This window comes from Homalodisca vitripennis, chromosome 3 (assembly GCF_021130785.1).
Source record: "Homalodisca vitripennis isolate AUS2020 chromosome 3, UT_GWSS_2.1, whole genome shotgun sequence".
Classification (NCBI taxonomy): domain Eukaryota; kingdom Metazoa; phylum Arthropoda; class Insecta; order Hemiptera; family Cicadellidae; genus Homalodisca; species Homalodisca vitripennis.
Window position 1 is genome coordinate 162244377 of NC_060209.1, and position 24213 is coordinate 162268589.

The 24213-nt window shown below is 31.4% G+C and overlaps 1 protein-coding gene across 1 annotated transcript; it reads right to left on the reverse strand.

The window, feature by feature from the left end:
- Positions 1–5019: 5019 nt before the first annotated feature.
- On the reverse strand, positions 5020–22601 carry LOC124357712 (parapinopsin-like). Its single transcript, XM_046809720.1, has 6 exons — positions 22449–22601; positions 17738–17897; positions 16925–17120; positions 10450–10582; positions 9121–9348; positions 5020–7503 (listed from the first exon to the last, which is right to left on the reverse strand). The coding sequence occupies exons 1-6, from the start codon at positions 22599–22601 to the stop codon at positions 7069–7071; spliced, it is 1305 nt and encodes a 434-aa protein (XP_046665676.1). The 3' UTR covers positions 5020–7068.
- Between the last annotated feature and the right edge of the window lie 1612 nt (positions 22602–24213).

Below are 24213 nucleotides of genomic sequence, written 5' to 3' on the forward strand. Positions count from 1 at the left end.
GTAATATTGGGTTTTTGTTTATTCTAACTAGACTATAAATCCTTCGTAATGCATAGCTACATTTGTATTAAATTCGTGTATTGAAGGACAGTCATGAAGGAAATTATATATTTATAATTTCGTATTTTATCCACTTACAATACATATATATATACTTTTTGAGATTCAATATTTATAGAAAAGATTTGTATATATATATACTATTATCTATGAGCTTGCCATATTAGTAGGTTGCAGCCAAGTCTAAGGGTGTCAGAAATATATACGTGCAAGGAAATGTCATAACATATCTCTGCACTTAATATTATTTTATTTATTTCACACTTGGCATGAGTCTTTCTCTTTTTGAGCTTTCACAGGGTGATTTGTACTTTCTGTACAAGCAACTAATGTATCACGTTTCTGTATTAATTTGAAGGCCTTTAAGAGCCATGTACACTTCTTAAATCATTGCATTGATCTGTACGTTTGTAGTTATACCTCTAGAAGAAGATGGTTACTCACTTGTAAGTGTTTCATTTTCATCTTTTGTTACGTTATGGGGAGAAAAGTACCTCAATATCTCGTAACTAATGTGACTTTAAAATATATCTTCTCGTTAAGCAAAAACTAAATATAATAAATAAAGTGTTTTTAATACAAGTATTAACAATATTGACATATCAAAAAATAGTTATTTTACAGATACTGTTTTCTTAACTAACACAGTAAAAAAGTATTAAAAAAGTTTGAAAAGTATGTCGTTTCCCACATTTTTTGGCATCTACTGATAAAAGAAGTCTAGTGATAACTACAAGGTAAAACCTGTCGAAGTAACTATTTTAACTGTAGGGGGTTCCATAGCATTGTGCTGCTTGTATTTTTTGGTAGTCGAGGTCGAGTGCCTGATGAAGATTCTTTTTATAATTATGTGCTTTTAAAAATGGAGTAAAGGCAATTCTAAAGACTCAAAGCACAATTTATAAGGAATTTTTTGTCATAAACCAATTTTTAAACTGTTGAATGTACAGTAAAATTTCACAAAATTTCAATTATTGTTTATAACTTTTTGAAAGAACATAGATATATCAAATATTAGTATTTTAATGGTTGCTGAACAATATTTTGAGAGTTCTAACACTAAGTTTTTAAACGTGTAGTGTTATAAACACAAGTTTATTAAACATCTTGCCTATTTTAAATGCGGAACAAAGGTCAGATCATCAGTATACATGTATGTCCGTATGCCCGTTTGTGTGACATTCTGTATAGAAAAAGTTCCAGATACTAAAACTATAGATATACGTTTAAACTATAGATACAAAGCTTTATTGATATTATAGTATTAAAGTAACAAAAACAATATTTAATTTTTCTGTCCATCCATCCCCGAGCTAACGGTTTCGTTACTTCTTGTTGGGTATTTCGATACTTTGCTGTTTTGGTTTGTTTTAATATAAAAATATTTCATATTGAAACAAAAAATTCTCTATTTAGTTTTTCGGTGGTATGCTAATATTTTTTTCTGCATGATCATCTACCTATTTGTCCGCAGGACATCTCGAGAATGAAATGAGATATTAGACTTGAAATGTTGAGATAAGTCTCAGCGAAACTGTTTTACGCATAACTTGATGTGGATTACTACTAACTTTAATATTACACACATAAAGCCAAAAATTCCATTGTATTTGTATCTAAATTATTTTATTATATTTCTATCTGTTTGATAGCTCTGAAATGGTTTAAGTGATAATAGTGTCGCAGTTTTGTATCAATATAAATTTTACTATTAGTTTATGAGTTTTTCATGTGTGTATATCGTCATGATGAAAGAATTACACTATTAAAATTTAACCTCTTTTATTATTCGATGGAGTTAATATTTTGCATTTAAACTGAAGTCATGTACAAATATATATATATATATATATATATATATATATATATATATATATTTATAAATTTAAAATAAACAATGAATCGCAAAAAGTACTTGCTCCGCCGGGAGTAGAACCCGGATCTCACTTGCCGGGTGAATGTGCTACCATTACACCACAGAGCGCTTACTTTTCCGATTCGATTATTTTGTATTTGACCGTATCTGTCACATATGCGTTTAAATAAGCTAAACTAACGCATATATATATATATATATATATATATATATATATATATAAATGAATGTTTGTGTGTTTGTCCTATATGGGAATCGTGAACTATTTGACCGATCATTATGAAAATTTGTATGTACATGTATTTTTCCATGGAGAAGGTTTATATTGTATGCCCATTGATTTAAACTTGCCACCAGGCAGTGCTGCGAACATAAAAGTTTGAAAGCGCCTGCAAGTTATAAACTGCAATCCACGACACAATTACGTATATTAAGTAGCCAAAAACTTTTTGAAGGCGCTAAGATAGTGTACATTTGTCTTTAAAAATAAAATTATTTATTGAACTTAAAACTTGAATAGAAGACCACTTTATAATAAAGTACGTGTATGGATACAAATATAAAAACATACACTTTTCAGATCGACAGATTTTCCTGATCGTGGCAACAAGGCAAAACTCTACATCGGCGTTGTAAATATAATTCAATTAAACCAGAAGTTCACATACACGGGCAAAGCTTACGAAAGAGAGCGTGCGAAGCCGCGGGAAACAGCTAGTTATTAAAAAAATAGAACGGTTATGGAATTATTTACAACACCTGTTTACTGTTATCTGTTATTAACTAGTAACTGTGTTTTTTATAATTATTAACATTTGTTTGATTCTATTACTTGATAAAATATCTAAACATTAACTTTAATAATGTCTAAATATCTAAACATTAACTTAACAATTATAGTACACAAACATAAAAAACTACATTAACACAAAGTTTAATATTCCTGATATCAAACGCTTTTCATTTGCTTGGATATACATATGCGTTAAGACAACGACGGGAATTTAAGTAGTCTTTTTTATCAAACAATCAATGTCTCTATACTTATTTAAGGACATAAAATGGGAACAAATAAGCAACTCATACAATGTATATAATTTATTTAAATATTACAATAATGTACAACAAGGTCGTAATTGAAAAACACAATTTATTTTTTCAAAAATACAGCTAGCTCGATTATATGTACATAAACTATAATCTATAGTTGGCATGCTCAAATACGTAGGTAAACAAAGTTTCAAGCTGGATAATATGAATCATAAATATGCATTCCATCGATTCTAATTCAATTTAGTAGTGCATATTTGTCATGACGGCTTATTTAATAGCCTAATGGAAAAACGTTTGGAAATAACAATGAGCCGGAAAAAATGAGTGAAATTTAAAACAATATGTTTTATGAAAAAAAATTAATTAATATAGTTAATGTAGATTTTTATTAAACAACGCTTTAAACAAGTAAACAGTTAGACAAGAATTACATTTGAGTTCAAATATTACTGTATGTATCTTTTTATTAAAAATAAAATTTTTGATTCTATTATGGACTTCCTATCCAATTACAGTTTAATAATTAAAGCTTATAAACATTTAGAAATTTTAAAAATACATGTAAAAGTAGAAGAGATGACTAAATGGTGAGAGTGAACAAATTATACACATTCTGGAAGATCTGAAATTGACATATTCGTAAAGTAGATTAATTTAAAATTAAAAACTACTTAAATTTAACATTTTCATTTTAAGGTTAATTTTATTTCTAGGTAAATTTTCAATTATAATTTTGTTATTGTTATTGATTGTTATATTACTAAATAACCAACATTGCTCCCACTACATATTTGAGCTAATCTTGCCAGACCAGCATATACTAGTGTGTATTTACTAGTAATTATTAGTAAATCTCTATTTGTGTTGCGTGACAGGGGCCATCCTAGAGATGAGCATCTCTGTTATAAGTCGCTCCTTACAATACAACTAAAATAAAAATATCTTTGGGGCCAACTGATAATATAACTATAAACAGACTGATTTACCAAAAATTAGTATCGAACTCAAAATATCATGAAAGTTACAAAATTATCTTTATTAATGTTCCAATAGTAAAAATATTTGACCATTTTCGAATCAAAATATTTTTATTTATTCCTGAAACTAAACCCTATCAGTAACAAAATGGAAAGGAAACATGTGATCAATAAAATTACTATACAATTTTCAGAAATTGTATCGTTTAGCAGTTATAATTTCGAAAAATAAACAATAAATTAACAAGTACTAATTACATGTATTGTTTTTATTCAATCGTAACGAAATAATACTTGATTTTATTGTTTATTACCTAATTTGCTTAAGAATAAAAAGGTTTTATTTCATAAAATTCTTTATAAATGTAATTTTTACATTACAAATAGATGAATCTTCATCTTTAAAATGTAATCAATGAAGGCACAATTTACAAAATTTGTTTTCATAAACTCAAAGCAAAATTTATTTACGTAAATCGCCTATTTCTGCCGATACTGTATAATACCTTTGTATTAATAAACTATAAAACTAAATTAAATGTTTTTACATTTTGGTATTGATAATTGGCAAATAATAAAGTATAATGTGTGTATATTTAACGATATTACTCTATTATGTTCACTTAACACTCAAACTAAAACCCATTAAGGGTTATTCTCAGACCGAAAAGCCGATTGTACACTTTACGGATTTAAAGCCCACACGTCCCCTACAGTAAACTGTTTGCTGTGACTACAAATTGCAACCCCTGTATGTTCAACATTTCATCACTTGATTAATGAAATCGTAACCTCAGTTTAAAGCTATACAGGAGATAAGTAGCAAACATATATTAGCACAATGGCAATTGAAAAGTAATGTAACAGTCTGTAAACATTAAAAAATCAAAGTAATATTTATTTAAATCATATTATATTTGAAAACCTTACTTTATTGAATAATGAAAGATACAAATTTTCTTCATTATCCTTATTTAAATTCTGGCATGAAAATAAACTATATAATCTTAAAATTTACTTACTCTAACATTAAATAATTTCAGTTTTTAATAATAATAAGTATAATAATATGAAATTTTTTGGTATAAAACGAAACAGAATGCAATACCTGTAAAAACTGGGGTTATAGAACTAGCTAAATAAAAATATGCCCTTTTTGGGAAGGAGTTTAAAAATCACTTTTATATTATGATAGAATAATTAGGTTATGCATTTTTCCTACATCTTTGTAGAAATTTGATCACTTGTAACTAATTTTGTAGAATGCAAGGGAATATGATAATATATTGTTTCCCTATGTAACAAAAAGGAACATTGATACTATATAAATGAATAAGTGTTCCTGTACATGTTCGTTAAACCGTTATTAACTTTTTATTTACAGTTCATGATTGACAATCGTTTATTTTAAATCATGATTGCGTTTTATTATTATTAATTAATATGTTTTCAAAAAGAATCTGAAAAGATGTTTTAAGAAGTGAAGATTGGTGTTTTCTTTACACATGTTTTAAACATCGCATAGTGTTTTATATAAAGTGTTTGTAAAAAATGTTTCGTTGTTATTTATTATTAATATTCATCGAAACTGTTTCTTTTTTATACATCATACATCTATAGATTTACAAAGCAAACCCTATAATCTGAAATTCTATGAGTGAAAATTTAGAAAACCAGCAACATTAAGAAGTAGAGATGATACATAGAGAAGTAACTGGTAGATACTAATTACATATTCCAACCAGGAGCAATCGTAAATGAATTTTCCAAAGTGAATAAGGGATATCTTGAAACTCAAAATGTGTTAATACTTGTGTTCTGAGTACATAAAAATGTTTTCTGGAAAACTCTGCTATCATAGAAAACATTAATATCGTTTGTAATGGCTTAAAACTTTATTTTTTTTTCATAGCGAAACTTAGTGACATATAGGTGCCCTTACAAATGTAATAATTTATTTAAAACAAAATTTTGAAAAATTAGAATTACGCATGGGCTGCAAAACTTTATCTACGAAATTGGATATTATATTTCAATTAAATTCTACTGAAGTGCGTTAAATGTGTGAAACTAGTTGTGGAGCAACACAATAAATAGATCAACATAAAAGTTTTGAAATAATTTAAAATCGTTTTCCATACCATCACAGATTCCTATGTTAATATCACATGTTGTAATAGTAATAATACTATAAACGTAGTAAATTCGTTATATTTACCTTTAACACTAACCTACATCAATGCACAGTCTTGTAAAAAATATATTTAAATTGACTACGCGAAAAACGGCCGAATTTTCAGCGGGATCATTCCTTAAATCTTGGCGCACTATAATATACTATAGAACTACATAATTTGCTAGTGAGGTTGAATATGTGGTGGAACATGATATTGACTTTAACAAACCTCTAAACATTTATACATTTATCTCAAAATTCATGCTGCCCTTCTTAGTTTATAAACATTTTAAAACACCGAAAAAGACAACAAATCTCATGTAAAAATCAGGAAAGCAGCTTTTTTAACACCTCCAAAATTATTATTCTTTTTAAAGAAAAAACAGCCGAGCACAGTAAACACTCATGTTATGAATATATAACAGGTTTTCACCCACCTTCGAAAGCCTGGAAATTATACTGAACATATTTTTTCATCGATACCGCGTGGCACTAGTCTTTTTTCGTTCTAACTACACTTCTTTATTGTACCCCTATATTGTAAACAGGGCAAGATCTAATACATAGGACCATACGAAACGCAAATATATTGCAAGGGTATTTCCGAAAATTAATTGACGTTAAAATACAGTGCCAGTATTACGTCAGGACTAACATTGGAGACTGCTTCTTATTTTCTTTATTATATACCAAAATTAATAGCTAATTTTTTTATTTACTATTTGTTATATCTTTACAAAATATTTAATTTTTCTCTATCAATAATTTTTTATTACCTCTTATTTTGGGTGATCTGATACACAAAGGAATGATCCGCTATGACATGCCTTAAGTATAAATATTTGAAGCTTCAGCGCGAGCAAATACAATACCTTGCGATATTGACAACAACTTTAAAAATCTAAGTTCAAAAAAATTGTCTCCATTTATAGTACATGCTCGGCAGGCGATGAAGGTTCACTTTTCACTCCCTTTCGGTCAGGTAGCTGCTGGATCTCTATCTTGCAGCAGTCCGCACTCAACTCCTTCCTCATATCACGTTTTGGTCTTTTCTTCTTCCTCTCCGACGGAATCCTCTGGGAAAACATCTTCTTTTTGGGTCCTTGCTCGGCCTCGCTCACTATCCTAGTGGTCGTCGTTTGGTCTCTCCCCTTGATCATGACGAAGAGGTTCTTGGGAATCTTACTCCTGGAGTTGGACGAGAAGAAGTTCGAGAGCCGCGAGTTGGACTTGCTTTTGTTGTCCGAATCATCAAGCTGCACAAGACTCTGATTGGCGGGACTCGCCACTGTGGCTCCCACCTCGCCCGACGTCTCCTGGGAGATGTGCACTCCCAGCAGTCGCTGCCATGCGGACCGGAACTGTCGACAGAGTGACGTCAGATAGCTAAGACTATGTTAATTGGTTAAACTGTGTGTGTGTAACAAAACAGTAAGTTTACTGTAACATTAAATCAAACGATCAACACCATTACCACTTCAGAGCAAGCTATAAATAAACATTGAATCGTTCTCCCTTCACTTGATCTCGTGTTTCATCCAACTATGATGTATAACCCTTCACATAATCGGTGAAAACCCACATGTCTGTCATTCAGCCTTTCTGTACCTAGTACAGAATCAGTGTTTACTATGCGACATTCGCCAAAGTTTACTCTATAGTTTAAGTTAAAAACGCTTTGGTTCATTATTGAAATCAATATGAAATGAAATCTTTTATATTTTATGTATAGATTGATCCCAAACTGAATGGATCATTATTACACAAAAGAGAGCAAAACCAATAATAAATCAGTAAATACATAAACTGGTCTAGGAAATTGTTTTCTGCTATTTGAATATACTATATATATATATATATATATATATATATATATATATATATATATGTTTTCCTCAGAATTAGCAGCAACTTTGTTAGTTAAGGAACGTTTACAAAGTCTGACTCAATCAATGACTGTATCAGAGTTGACGCTAAATATTACACATATGCCTGTCTAACATATGTATTGGTGAACGGATCGTTACATGATGATATTAAAGGTATTGTGTTATAATGATTTTATTTTTTAACATTGTACTTCATTCAACCTTATGTGATTCACACAGTGCATCCCTCAAAAGTAATTTTTAATTGTATTATTTTTTAGCATTAAAATTACCCTAAATTATTTTTAATAATTAATCGATCGTTTTGTAACAAACGTTTCGTTCATGAATGAAATGCATTGAAATTAATATAACAGTGCTGTAAATTTATTTCCCAATGTTAAATTTTCTAGAGTACGAAATCTTATGCATCATCAATATAAAAAACAAACCAGTTATTTTGAATTTTATTTTTCTAGAATGAACCATTTTGTTGAGTCCGCGAAACTTTTGAATTGTATTATTCATTTATATTGTACACTTATAATCGAAATAATCTTACCATTTAGCTAAATATATTCAATCTTCTCTGTAACGAACACACACACACACACATACACACACAAATATTACATATAAAAATATGACCGCGTAATGTCATGTATAAAGCCAGAAAAGTTAAATGTATTTTTTTAATTCTGACTATTTCCATTGAACCGGTAAGGTTTTGAGTCACAACATTTGGTTTCCGGAAAATACTGGAGAATATTCTTATTCAAACTAGAAATAGGTAGCTTACTGAGTATTCATTATTACTAAATAGTTTATTTTGCTTTTCCATTTTTTAATGAAAATACTGCACTTTATTAATTGAACACACTATAATACAAATTTAGATCATACATAACTTGTACTAAGTATATAAATTAAAACGTCGCCATCGCTGGATTACAGGCATTTATGTAGTTTCTTATACGATACCTCGTACCGAAGCGAGTTTTAAGCGTAATTTAGCGCCATTCTAATTATACGAGTATATAAAAGATGCTGATATCCAAAAAATAGCTTCCTCCATACACACACTTGTCAACAATAAACTAAAGGGCTAACCTGAGTGTTAAGGCCGACGTATATAATGGGGTTGTAGCAGATACTACTCTTGGCTACAAGGGCGGGTACGACTGCTACGGCCGGGTGGATGGAAGCGTTGCCGAACTGTATAACGAGGGCTAGGACGGCGTAGGGAGTCCAGGCTATGAAGAAGGCGACAATCATGACAAACACCATGATAGCCACCCGGGACTCTGCCTTGGTCACTCGCCCCATGGCCAGCATGTTCTGCAACATTTTATATGAAACATTTGAGGAGTTTTATAACTATTTTATTAAGATATTAAGTTAAATAAAATTTTAATTTTCACAATAACATTATACTGTAAAAATATGTAATCCATATACGGCGAAGATGTATACCACATCTTGTGTCCTGTAACAGGCCTCGCTGTTATTGCACAACAATTTCAAACCTATAGGTCATTATATTAGGCTAAATGTGTAGACTACATTTTAGTATGTGGCATATTTAACTGTCATATAGTTCATTGACACAATATCGATGTACTTAATAAATTATAACAATTATAATTAAAATAAAGTTAACTATGATAGTTACATACTTATTATTACTTATTTTTGTATCGTTTGAGGCAATATTTTTGGTGAATAATACCACATTCTAATAATGATATGTACTACCTCAGTAATTACCAACACACAAAATGTAATGTAAGTTGTACATTATAAACTTCTGAACAATTTTTCCCCTGTCTTTATTCAACAGTACCAATCAGATTCAGGGCATAGTCTAAAAATAATAGTAATAATTAGGGGACAGTCTTGTCATAAACATATTACGACTATTACGTAGAGCAATGGTGGGAAGGGTTGATGTAATAAAAATTTTAAGTTCAGCTCTATTTCATATTCCACTTAGTGCAGCGTCTGAAGTCTAACGCTGTGACAAATTTGACTCCTGGCATCTGGAATCAACATCCATCTGAAGAGATCCAAAACAGTCGGTGACGAAGAAGCTCAAGACCAACTCTCTACATCTTTTCGACATCAGAGACACCTGGTCTACAAACAAAATGTAATCAAGATGAAGTGGATTTCTCATTGTCTCATCAAGTACATAATTGTTTGAATCGATGACAAATAATTATCGTGTTTAACACCAAAACAATTTGTTTCTACGTTGATACCTTCATTCAATGCAATACCTAAAACATAAAGTATCAGACTAGAACGAAAAATCAATATGCTCTAGTCAATACCATTATGCAATAGATAGTATTTTATGAAACCATCATTATTATGTCTGATGCCCATAAATTATGTGTTATAACCATTCTAACACTACGTCACATTCAGTGCACTCACTTTCTTCATGGTGCGGATAATGTTAATGTAGGAGAAGCAGATGACGACGACTGGCACCACAAGACCCATGGCGAACAGGAACAGGATATAAGTAGTAGCATTGTACGACCGTGTCTCCCAGTTTACTGAGCAACTGTGAACACAAATGTGAATATTGTTAGGAAGAGTTTATAAATAATGCATTACCACTCAACATCAATATAACACACTAATATTAATATAAAATAACTCGAGTACATAAAATTTGAACAATTTGATAAATCAACCAAGTTGTCAATCTGGCTTCTGTTTTAAAGTTGAAACATTAATCGCAAGTTGCCCGGTAAAAACAGACAAAAGTTAAGTAGCCGTGATTTTTGCCTGAAAACCGAATTAATAATAAAATATCTTTGTATTCCTTTCGAAGAAGATGACTGCACGATTATAATTTAATACCCCAATAATCTATTGTTTGCTCACTTTAATTTTACTCAGTTTTTGCAAGAGGTATTTGCTTTTTTCGAACGGGAATTGGGACGAAACCAAAAGGTGTTTAAACACTAGGATAAACTATAATGAACAAAGTAATGATAAATGCCATTTACAATTTATATTTTATTATGATATAATGTGAGATAATCAAGAGTATACACAGGGTATTTCGCGAGAGGTTGGCACCACTGCAGAACATAAAAAACCAGCAAAAACTTTCATATACACACTATGTCTTATCTCGGATCGTTTAATATATGTTTGTCCATGTGGGTTTTTTTTATTTTTTAAATCATATAACTCGTTGGAGCAATTACGTGAAACTAGATTCATGTTAAGCTAATTAAAAGGACAATAACCAAAATCTAATTATCACTTTTCATTTCTAAATGACGGCATTTAAAAGTTTTAAAATTAATATTTCAAAATCTGGAAATTAATGCGTAAAAATGTAAATGAATAATTATTTATTACTATACGATACCAAATTAGTTTTAATATAAATGCCAAGTTTCATGCTATTTGATCTAACGGGTTCTGAGATATGACTCTTAAAATAAAAAAACACATATGGACAGAGAGAAACTAAACAAAGCGAGATAGGCCATACTCGTTTGCTGAATTTTTTGTTTTTGTGTCTGCAATCATATCGTAAAGTTGAGCCAATCTTTCCCGACATATTCTGTATATACAGGATGTCCAGAGGAAGATTGTCATAAACTACTGTGACTAATAGTACTCAAGATTTCAAATAAAATATTTCGTATGAACATAGGTCGAAAAATGTGTCATTTAGCCCCTAGATCCCATTTTGTCTTTTGCATAAAATAACTATAATATCTGGAACTAGGGACAGATAGAGACACGAATTTTCAAAAAGGTTATGCAAAATAACACGAAAACTAAACAAAATGTTTGATTTGGTTTAGTATTATAACAAAATGGCGCGTGTTGAAAAATTTTAAAGTCAAATCACAAAAAACTACCAGTCTAGTATTAAAACATTTAGAAGGCGACAAATATTTTAAAATTTGTATTAAAATTCCAATGGTACTTTTTTCAACGGAATCAGTCAATCCTTAAATGAGCAGTGGCCATATTAAAGGTATATTGACGTTATTTGTCAGTTGAGAGGCTTCAGCTGTTTTAAAAACATGTTTTGTTGTTTAGGATGGCAAATAAAATCTTACAGAGTTTTAAAATACTAAACATTAATTTATAAATATATTTTTAAAGCGACTCCCTTTAAAAAACTTATATAGCAATCTGTAATATGATGAATTACCCTTACAAATTTAATAATATAGAAAGAAAGTTCGCCTGAAGCGCATGGTAGTTGATCTATAAATAAGGCTAAAAGTCTGCTATCAAACAAAAAAAAGCCCACATGCCCGGTTCGTTCAGCTGAGTAAGTAGCTACGTTCCTCTCAGTAATTTTAACGTGTGCAGAGTACGCGATAAGCTAGCTGATCATCCAGAGCAAAGTCAATGCCCTTTAATGGCCGTACTCGTTTTTATTATAGCCTGGCTTTGCGTGGTTTCGATCAAGATTGGCTGGTTTTAAATAAAAAACGCTGAATCCAGTATTGTGCTTTTTTATGTAATGTGTATAATGTAAATCATAATGACATCAATTCTTAACCAAATCTTTCTCTTACCGTCATCATCAAAAATGCTCACCATAAAGCTTGTGACTGCAGTATTGTTTTACTATATTTTAGTACAAACTATATTTTTTGTGAAATTATTTAGCTGTAACATTGTTTATAGGGCAAACAATATTTTACTGTGTTGAGATATCAACACTTCTAACTTAAAACCAACTCAAGGGAACAAGTTGTCTAAAACTGAAATTTTTGACCGAAAATGTTTTTTTTTTTACTTATTTGAATTTGCTGCTTTAAAATATCACTAACCAATCTGGGAGCAGTAAGGTTTTTGAGACAAATTTCAGTACAAAATATACCTGACTCGAAAGATATTTGACGCGTTCACTGTAATTTAAATTTGAAGTTAAGTTTCATATATTAATAATCTTGAATGGTAACAAATTCATTCATTCATTCGTGTCCTTATTTTATCTTCGTATTGCTCAGGATTTAAAATAGTGAATGTTGTGTTTTTGACAGTTTCAATATGTGATTAATACACTGACTATATCAATATTTAGCGATGGACAAGGAATCATTGCAACCCTCTCGGTTAGGTGGCGAAGCCATATAAGGCAAATCTAATAAGCGATAATAATTTCTAGCCTCGGGTAGTAGGTTAATTTAAGACTTATGTGTTTAATTCGACTTATGTTTCTTGTTAATGAAGTTTAGTAGTGCATCAGTTACTGTTGTTAGCTCAGCAGGTTGTTTGACTATCCTCTTGTTTGTTATCATTTATTTTTAGATATTATTTTGGTAATAAGCTTAATCATATCTCTCTCTGGACAAGCCCTGTTCTCTGTGTATGTTTACATGTTTTTGTATTATTACTTACTATTTAATAAGAGGATATTGATAGGATTGTTATAACAAAATATAACATAGGAGTATTTGTATTTGCTGTATTATTATAGATGTCGAACTTCATAGTGAAACCCAAGTCTAAATATTTTGTTTGTGTTTTGAAGAGGAAAATAAAAAACCAAAATGGCAATTGGAAGACAATCTGCATACCTTATTTGAAACCGAGTGTCTACAAACTTTGAGTAACTTCGTACTAGTGTGTTGGATAAATTCGTTGACTGGAGAGATTGAATAACCTAGATCTATATTATTTAGGTAGATTGTAGATAATATGCATTTGGTAGTACAGTTGGCCAACACGTAGAACCTTAGATCTGAGCTAGAGATAAGACAGGTTTAAATCCTGTCTGTGACTGCGGCACTTTTTATCAGTACAATGGACCTTAAGATAAGAATGTGTCGACTCTCTTATTCTGTCGACCCTGGAACAGGCTAGGACGTACAAAATAGGGCTTAAAAGGAGGACTGACCAAACTCTTAAAAAAACGCTTTTGCCAATGTATTTTATTCGATCAAATATCCTATACTTGCCGGTCGTTACAGCTGACTTTTTAAACAAATTACGTTTACTTTTAAATTGGTACAACTAACGTGGACAACGTTACGAATTGTTGTGCTTAAGATATTTCTTTCATCTATTAAGAAAAAGTTATTATAAGAACTAAAGAATTGCATTACCTAATTTGGAAAACTAGCTTTCAATCCCCAATTCATTAAATGTGGAAGTGCAATAATAGTCAGTCTATAATTAAGAAAACATATATTTCAAAATCAATTTTTCGATCACGCAAATGCTTTTGAACTAGGATACGTTAGTTTTTCACAGTAATATGGTTTTATATCTTTGTGTTGATAGTTTCAAAAATAACAACTATTGTGCAACATTGTATATAAATATCATAACACCTCACTCCGATGGGACAATGACAAAGTTAAACTGGGATTCTCCATTGTTCTGTTCTGAGAACTGCTCATTATCTTTTATACAGCCACAACGTGAAAATAAACACCATTTCTTTTTTCTTGTAGTTAGTATATTGTGCTCAAACAAAAGCTTTAGTTTAAAAACAGTTTGATACAATCTGTAAATATTACCATTGACTGCATCAGTTACACAAGAGATAACTCACCCAATAGTATAAATTTAGGCACGGAATAAGTGATAAGAGTGTTGAGACTGCTCTATTTAAATGAGAAGCTCAGGTAGTAGATATTTTAACGGTAATAATTCGCTGTGTGGACACAATTAACACATTCACTGCTGACGACGCCTTTAGGCGTCACGCCGGTCTTTTGGTGTATGCGGCTGACGCCTTTGGGCGTCAAAGACAGGTTATGGCGCGCGCTTATTCCCGCCATATTCTGGTGCTGCCTGTCAGTCAGTGGTTACCAGTGATACTGTAAAATTGCATTTTGAGCTTATATTACATGGTGTTGTCGATAGTTTTTTTTATTACATGTTATACATCGTATAAATGCAATCAAAACACACCACATGCAATAATATCAAATGTAAATATGACAAATGAGGTATAAAAGACTATTATTTGTGAATTTTAATATTGGAAGAGATTATACAGGTGTGTATTTTATTATAATAAACATTTGTACAACATAAAATTGTTATATTATGTCCTGTATCAAAAATGCATCAAACGCCCATAGGCGTCATCGGCACACATTACAAGAATGTTGTGTTATGAACTGACGACGCCCATGGGCGTAATTATTTTTTTTTCAATTTTGACTAAAAATTATTATCAATATGAATTTTTAATACTAATAAACAATTAAAAGTACTATATTTAATTTATGTATACATATATATTTTTCAGCACACGGTGTAGGTGTAGGTGATATGGTCAGCAGTGAATGTGTTTTAACACAGCCCCAGCGTTAGACCTTAGAACTAATAGAAATAATCACGCGGATCTCGGTACACCTCGTCTGTATGAATGATTTATCTCCGGTGTAACGAATACAACAGTTAATACTAATAATACAGTAGGCAATAATATTATTACAATTATTAAGAACCTTTGTTGCATAATTAAATATAATAATATACCTTTTTATTAGTAGTGGCACTTTCCTAATTTTTCAAGTAAGTATTTGTTCTCAATTTAAAATATACTAAATTTAAAGCGTCAAGCTATATTCATTTAGATCAATCTAAATAGAGGGAATTACTATTTAGTTTCCACTTAGTATATACCCTCCATTTCAGATGACTTAACAGGATAAAAGACTGGAAATTGGTGGATGTGCAGCAACAACGAGCTCGACCTTTGACGTGATCTGCTTCACAGCCCGCTTGTGATAATTACTTTGTTCTATATGTGTAATTGGGGGAATTAAACGGGTCCATTACTTAATCATTTAACTGCATTTCGCGTACTTTGTTATTAACTTCATCAGTAAATCTTGAGCGGAGTATAATAATACAATTATTTATATGAAAATAAATCCATAGCACTAATAAAATAATGTTTAATTTAGAAAGACAGTTAATTAAAATATAGATTTTAAATATTACATTATTTAGTTGACCACCACGAGCTAGCTATAATGATGAAATACTAGGTAAATCACTCTTTTAAACTACTTGAACTCGGATAAAGAATTTTGGTACTTTGGGATTATACCGACCACACCCAGACATGAATCATTTGACATTTTGCTTCTACTGATTACGAGATTAGCGTAGAACAATATTTCGTCAATATAAAACAGGAATTGTCTTATCGCAAACCCCTCCCCACCCTCAGACAGAGGTCAAAGTCGAGCGGTCTAGTAGATAACGTGATTGCGGAGTCTCGCCGCCCTTTCAGCTGGTGCGTCGCTTTGTTGTACTTCCGTGTTTTACCTCTAAATTTCTCCAAACACAAAAATTCAACAAAAACAAACATTACCAAACTAAAACTAAACTCTTTATTGAAAAAACACTCGAAACTTGTTTTTATTCTTGATCACACTCCGCCACCCAAAATACGAGTGCCTCCGGCCATGTCGACGAAAGAAAAACATCCCTCGAGATAGTACCTATCAGTAAAATATCGAATACTAGAGGGGCTAATCAGAAATATAAATTGAATTGTAATGGAAAGGCAATTATGTACCGTGCAAATCATGTGATGCCGCGCCCTGCCCTAATCGGGATTATCGAGAAAGATAAGATAACAGCGACAACAATACCGATCAAAATACCTGGAAATGCTTGTAATTTTGTAATTAAACAGTTGTTTTTTCGTTCTATCATGTTTGTTTCTATTAATTTATATTTTTGTGTTCTTCATACTGGTGTGGTCGGTATAATCCCAAAGTACCAGAATTTTAATCTAATAGCGCTGAAATGTCCAAATTACATGATTTTTCCAATTTTTAATATTGTATTACATGACAAAAATTGTAATAAGTTAGACACAAACGAGGAATGATGTACCATTCAAACAATAAACCTGATCTTATGGCCGTAACACAAGAAGTACCTGATATTAGCTGCCTCGTTGACATAGGCGCCCCAGCCGAAGAGCGGTGGCGCAGTGAGGACCAGGGAGTAGGTCCAGATGGCCAGGATCAGGCATATTGCGCCTTTGTGGGTCAGGTGACGCGAGTGAAATGGTCGGCTGATAATCAGGTACCGTTCGAACGACAGGACCATCAGCGTTGTTATGGAACTGATACCTGCAATAACATATATGTTGATTTGATGCTTGGAATCACAGCTTACGATATATGATTTACTAATACTTCTCTACAAAGTAAATATATTTATTTATTCTAATCGTTTTAGGAAACCATTGACACTGTATTTTCTATAGATTGGATTCTTTGTAACCAATTGCAGTTTTCTGAGACGTAAGATTTATTAAACGGATTTGCACAGCCATTATAGGTGTAGGATATATTAGTGTACCTGATAGATGCTGCTTGTAACTGAATGGTCGCTAAGATTAAAAAATGGTCAGACCTTGTCGGCTAATTAATGTGTCAGCTGGTGATAATGGATTGTTTTAAGCTTTTATTTGAACGTGTTCATGACTACGATCTGAAAAATTATAAATAGCCGATTAGCCCAATATGGAATAAAACGAAATGCATTTTTTGCCCAATTTTCAGTTCACTGTCTAAAGCCGCTGAAAATCAGCTTGGTTGATGTGATTTACGATTGTAAATTATCTATAATATAATTCTATGTGTATTGTATCCCTGAATGCATAAAAACCTTGCCCTTGTTTACAAATGGAAACTATTACACAATCCAGAACATTTTTGTTGAAAGTGTAAGCCCTGTTACTTACCTAGAAGGGACATAAAGAAGCCATACATAATACACATGAGCCGGCCGAAGAGCCAGCGACGAGCCACTGCCGATGCCAGTGTCCAGGGGTTGCCGAGGATGGATACTGAGAAGTCTGACAACACCAGGTTGAACAAGATAACGTTCAAAGGAGTCCATAACTGGAACAACCAATTAAATCAACGACAAGGAATGCGAGAGGCCTGTAACATTCGTCCTCAATTAAAGTTAAGTATGTCACTATCTGTGCCCACATAACGTTGTTCAAAGAGAGAACTTAACATTAAAGGACCAAATCGTACTAGATTTAAACATACAAGCACAAAAATAGCTTGAATAAGAAACAGTAACTACAGCTCCAAAGAATTCATTTATGCACATAAAAACATATAGAAAGGTTGAATATCCACCACATTTCGTGGTTCTAATTAAAATCTAGAATCTAAATTTTATCAGAATTTAAACTTTTTAAAATAAATAGATTTCACATATAAGGAAAACTGACTTTAGTTACTTTCACCCGATGAGATATAATTTTTCAATACAAATTAATTGTACTTATTTTTATATAATTTTCACTTATATTTTGGAAACGATATTAAAAACAACTAAATATTAATTTTATTAAGTTATGTGTATTTTATAAAAAAATTCTCCTTACTTTGACAAATTCTAAAATTGTGTTATTCCTCCACGATTAGAGGATGATTCCTCTATTCAGTAGCCAGTTCCAAGTATTTTAACAAAAACGTGTCCTCACCCTCATCACAGGACACTTTATGACAAGAATTTTGAGTTGACCTTAACAGCCAACTACTCCTGAAAAGGTAGATTTTCTGACGTAAAATTACAAACCAATAACTGAAACTCAGTAAGAGTAATTTAATGAGGACAAATCAAATTATGTTGTTTAGTTTGCACAAACTCTTACAAAATTCAGTGAATACCGAGAACTCCAGACCATCCACAAGATTAATTATTAAGGACAAAATAGGTTGTTTACTTTGCACAATTCCTGCCTCTCTAACATCCAGCAATTACCGGGAATTGCAGTCCAAGTAAGAGATTAATTATTTAGGACAAACTCGGTTGTTTAGTATACACAACCTGTCTCTATGACATCCAGCGAGTACAGGGAATCCCAGACCATCCACGAGAGTAATTTACTCAGGAAAACGAGTTTTTCAATTTACAACACAATTCCTGCCTATGTGACATCCAACAAGGTCCAGGAATTCCAGACCATCCACAAGAGTATTTTAATCAGAAAAAACTAGATTTATTAGTTTTCACTACTTCTTCTTGCATAACATTCAGCAAGTGACAGAATTCCAGTATATCCACAGGGAGTAATTATTTTAATTATTGTTTTAGCCCCTATTTCAAATGACTCATTGGGATACATCTTAACTACTCCATTGTCTGGAATAGTGGCAGAGCTGTAAAAATCAAACAACCTAATTTTCCAAGAGTAAATTACTCTTGTGGATGGCCTACAATTTGCAGAATTTGTTGGAGTTATGGAGGCAGCAGTTCTGAAAACTATAAATCTTATTTTTTTATTGTGGTTCTCGTCAAAAATGTTAAAAAAGGCTTTCGCACTATTATACAAGGAATATTTGGAACCAGTGACTAAACAAAAACTCAAAAAATAAAGTTTCATATTAATAAGCTATATTTTATCCATTTCCAGTGGGAAATTACTAGTCATGTTGCATTTACAGATGAATTAATGGCAAGCTGAAGCGCTGAACTTTCAGATGCTCTTAAGAATATATTAAGATTGCAATTATTTCTTTCAATTTTTTATATATAAGACAAATTGTGTGGTTTTGAAATAATAAAAAATAAGAATCTAAGGTATACAGACATCACTAACCAGTTGCCAAAATATTCTTCATTAATCATCTCTAAATATCATCATTAACTTGATTTTAAACCAGCAAGAAAGCCAGTATATTATATCTAATCTAAATGTTTTTATTTGGTAAGTTTATTTGTATATTTGATTTCAATGATACGCTCAGCTTATAGAAACGTCACACTCACAGCAATTACATGAACTATCATGAACTGTATTAATCTGTCTAGATGAGGTGGTAGGATGTTTTAAATAATTTGAAACTTTACAAAACGTTATACAAAACTTGTAAAAACCCATATAACACAAAGGTAGAATTACGCTACACACGTTTTGCATAACAGACTTCGTTAAGGTTGCATGCAACATTTAATTCATTTCATTCAAAGATATCTTGTGGATAAATAGACATACACGCAGTCTTATCGAAAAAAATAGGTTTTACTTCCTCCTACATATTAAAGAGAGATACTTGTGTCAGCCTACTGAGTGATTATTTGAGATATCTGTCCAAGATATATATTCACATTCTATTAATTTAGTTATGTTACACAAATGCATTCTTGGCTGGCATCAGCAACCTACTTTTATAAGTGACTTTTAAGATTCTATTATTATTTATTTTAATTCTAATAATAACAATTTCACATCTCATGTGATTGTGAAAACTATCATATTATTGTACTCAGTTTGTCTTCTAATGTATATATTGTGGTGTTTTCTCGTTGCCATCATGCTTACCCATAAGCCCAATATAATAATATCCGCTAATGCTCAGCCGAATTCCATGAAGCAACATGCACCATCACTTACTAAGTGACAGGCAGACATACATTTTTCTAGCCTCTTTAGTGATAGGCTTCCTAACGCTCAGGCTCTGACGGTTTTTTTTTTGGCTTTTAAAATTTGAATTTCCTTCAATAAATGTTTTTCTAGATTGAAAGGACTTTTTCATTCAATAAAATCTCATAAAATCATAAAATCTCAAACTCGTCAGAGTTTGATATTAATAGGAATATCTATAACCTCAAAAGATGGATAATGTTCATAAACGTTACAGAATATTGAACATCAACAACTGATTTCATAGATATACTAACGTTTGTGAGGTTATTCCGTGCAATGAAATGTTCTGCTATCGTTTGAAAGATATCAGAATGTTTGATGCCACTTTGATAAATATCTCTGCAGAATTATCTAGAACTCTGTCATTTATATTGAAAGCTGGATGAATGTCAGAATATTTCTTACATAAAATAATAAGATGTTGTTGATTTATGTACTTTCAATATTTTCCAAATTACAAAATGTGAAGTGCCGGTTTCCTTATGAAACTTTTCACAAATCTATCTTATATACATACTAGACTATTTTAGCTAACACTAAAGTTTATCTCTATTCATATAAATCTGTACATTTCTGAATATTAATGGACTCAAAAGTTTTTTATCGTACTAATTTTTTATTTGCTTATGTCACATAAAATCTTTATATAATTTTATAAATAAAATTCTGGACATGTCCACAGTACAACTGGGGATGTTAGGTAGATTTGGTATACAAAATCAACCTCCTGCAATTATTCTTAGGGTATTACTCATGGAATCTTTCTATAAAACATGAACACGACCCCTGAGCCCAAAATTGGAACTTGGTATGAAAAGCCTTATAAATATCAGGGTTAAGTTTGTTGGCCAGCCAGGTAGGCCATTTCGTTGAAATATGGCAGCCTTTTAAACTTCAAAAAATGTACATCTCTCATGCACCCACAAAGAAAGTCGAGTTTTCTGGAATGCTTATAATGTATTCTACCTTTTTGTAAAAACATTTTTTATTTTACACTTTCTTTGAGATGTAAATTACATGTAAATCTCATAAGAAATAAATTATGAAGTTTTCTGTTGTTTCAAAATGAACGTCAGAACAGAAAAGATAAGAAAAACACAGAAATTAACATCATGTGTTTATTTTCTCTTCCGACTGAGCCGGAAGGAAAATTTTTAAATTAAAAAAAACTTAATTACTAGATGTCCTAGTTATTAATATCTAAATCGAAAAACTATACTAAATATAAATAATGGTTTCGTAATAAGCCTCTAAAAGTAAATAAGAGTAGTTATGTACATTGAATAAACAATAAATCCTTATGATGAACCTTTTAAGATGTTTCCGCTATTTGTTTATGTTTTTTTTCTAATTAATGAATAATTTTTTTAGGAATAATTGTGTGATAAGTGTTAATCATTAATGCTATAAATTTAAGTTTTGATCATTGCATTACTTATGAATCATAATGGTAATTTTTTTCCAAGAACACAAGATTAAAAACAAACTCTTATGAATGAAATGTTTAATCGAATGACATTATATTTGCTAGGAAATCTCAAATAAAATTAAAAAGTTTACGTTTTTATAAACTAGCATTATAACCCATTGTATTTGAAATTGTCAATCATCAAGTTATGTTAATCCGTAATTTTATAATATAATCCGCTAACCTTCAAGAAATGGTTAAATACATTTATTCAATGTGGAAGTTTTGCATATTAAAACAAAATATTATATTTAATATATTTGGATAAACTAGAAGGTATTACAGAAGCTAAACTATTTTTTTTCATTGCTCTAATGTAAACATACTTTTTACTACAAAAACAAACACGTGTCTAAACTAACATTATGAAAATAAAATTTATACAAAACATCTCACAATTTGGTGATTATATTTAGTTAATAAACGGTTAAACCATAAATTAATTATTAGTTGATTGTTAAATCATTCCATTAAATGTTATTATACCATATTTACTATGGTTATGAATAAGTAAGAATAAGTAATACAAATTCCCACCTGCTTTTCACGACACATGAGTATGATGACAATCAAGTTCGTGAAGAAACCAAAAAATCCGATGAAGAAGAGTGTAATAGCAGCAGCTACGTAGCCTTCATGAGGCATCAACAGGCCCGACATGGGCGCGACCAGTACGGTGTCATCAGTCATCTACCCTGCAATATCATCATTCAATGTTAATTGCGTGCAATAGTATTAAGCATAATATTAGTATTAACGGTATGGGTATCAAGGGTTGTAGGATCTACGCATGAGGCATATCGATTCCACAAAACATTTTATATATACTTAAGTTGGAACACTTATAATGTGAACTTAACATATTTTTCGTTAATTGTATTCCGAGTGAATTACAAATTCAAAATAGAACAAAATGTCATTGTAAACTTTAAAACAGATGGTAACACCTCCCTCTCTCATGTTATGGCATCTTGCACTTCTTTACCTGGTCAGTACGTCTTTTCCATGACAGTTGTCTTTCATCCATTCTGACCTGTAGGTTACATGCTCTTCTCTAGATTCCATTCGTCCGAAGTTTCACATCTCCTTTCCATTCCAAAGTCTCTCACTTCTCCAATCATTAGAACTATCTGAATTTCAACTTTAATATCTTCGTAATTACGAGGTGCGCTTAGCTTTAGTTTGAGTAATGAAATATTTGTTTTCACTGTTCTTCCAAACATTAGATGGTATGATGGACAGTTGCGTTTGGAGATTGACAAAGTTGCATAAGAAATCTACTTATTTTAAATTGTAAAGTTCCCTTCTCTCCTGCCATAGCGAGTATGCTCTTCTTGGCCTGGACGTATCTTCCCACTTGCCCATTCGAGTTGGAATGTTTTCTTATGAATAATGCCACAAGCATTTACAAAATCCTTAAATTCCTGAGAAGCAAACTGTATGCCACTGTCCGACACGAACACATGGGGAAAACCCAATGTAGAAAATAGTTTCATTAGTTCAATTACTCTAGAAGTGGTTGTTGCTGTAGAGGTTGGCACTACTTCAACCCATCTAGTGAAGGCATCCACAACTGTCAGGTATTGTTGTCCATCAGAAGGACTTGCATACTTAACACGTATTAGTTCCCAACGGCTTGAGGGCTGTTCCCGTGGATGAACAATTTTGTGATGTCATATTCTTAGTTTTCACACATTTTCGACAAGAAGTTACCATATCATCAAAATCCTTCTCCATATTTTTTCATTAACAAAAACTCCGCGTTGTTTTGTCAATATGTGCTATACGCAGTTCATAAGACACATATTAAACTAAAGAGTTTGGTATCATTACTTTCCAGCCTTTGAGTAGAAACCCATCCTGAATGGTTAATTATTTATCGTAGTACATGTTTCAACAGACTTTCCACGTTGTATTGCTTCCAATGTTGGACCTAGGTTAACATCTCTCTTTGTTTCTTCAGAAATTACTTTTATATTTGGATCAGAGTTTCCAATTGGCTAATTTCAAATAATGAGTGACTGTCGATTAAATTGCCTTGAGGAGTTTCTGTCGGAAAACGGGAGAGGTAAATTGCGTTGCCATGTTGAGTTGAGTTTCATTATTCAATAACACAGCCGATCCAGGTAAGAAATTGGCATGGTTTAAAATTGCGTACCTAATAAATTATGCTATGAGCTCGTAAATTTGTACAATATAATTTCGTGACAACTTTATTTTGCAATTTGCTTTTCTTCTTTGAGAAGATCATTATTTATTTTTCTAGGAGATTAACCGATCACTACCAGTTTAATTTTAATAA

What these genes read in the sequence shown, in the direction of transcription:
- LOC124357712 (XM_046809720.1), bottom strand. Translation starts at nt 22,601, where the DNA reads ATGACTGATGACACCGTACTGGTCGCGCCCATGTCGGGCCTGTTGATG. An exon ending in TCATGTGTCGTGAAAAGCAG is followed by an intron (nt 17,898 to 22,448) that starts GTGGGAATTTGT and finishes TGGTTGTTCCAG; the next exon opens with TTATGGACTCCTTTGAACGT. An exon ending in TTATCCGCACCATGAAGAAA is followed by an intron (nt 9,349 to 10,449) that starts GTGAGTGCACTG and finishes AAAATGTTGCAG; the next exon opens with AACATGCTGGCCATGGGGCG.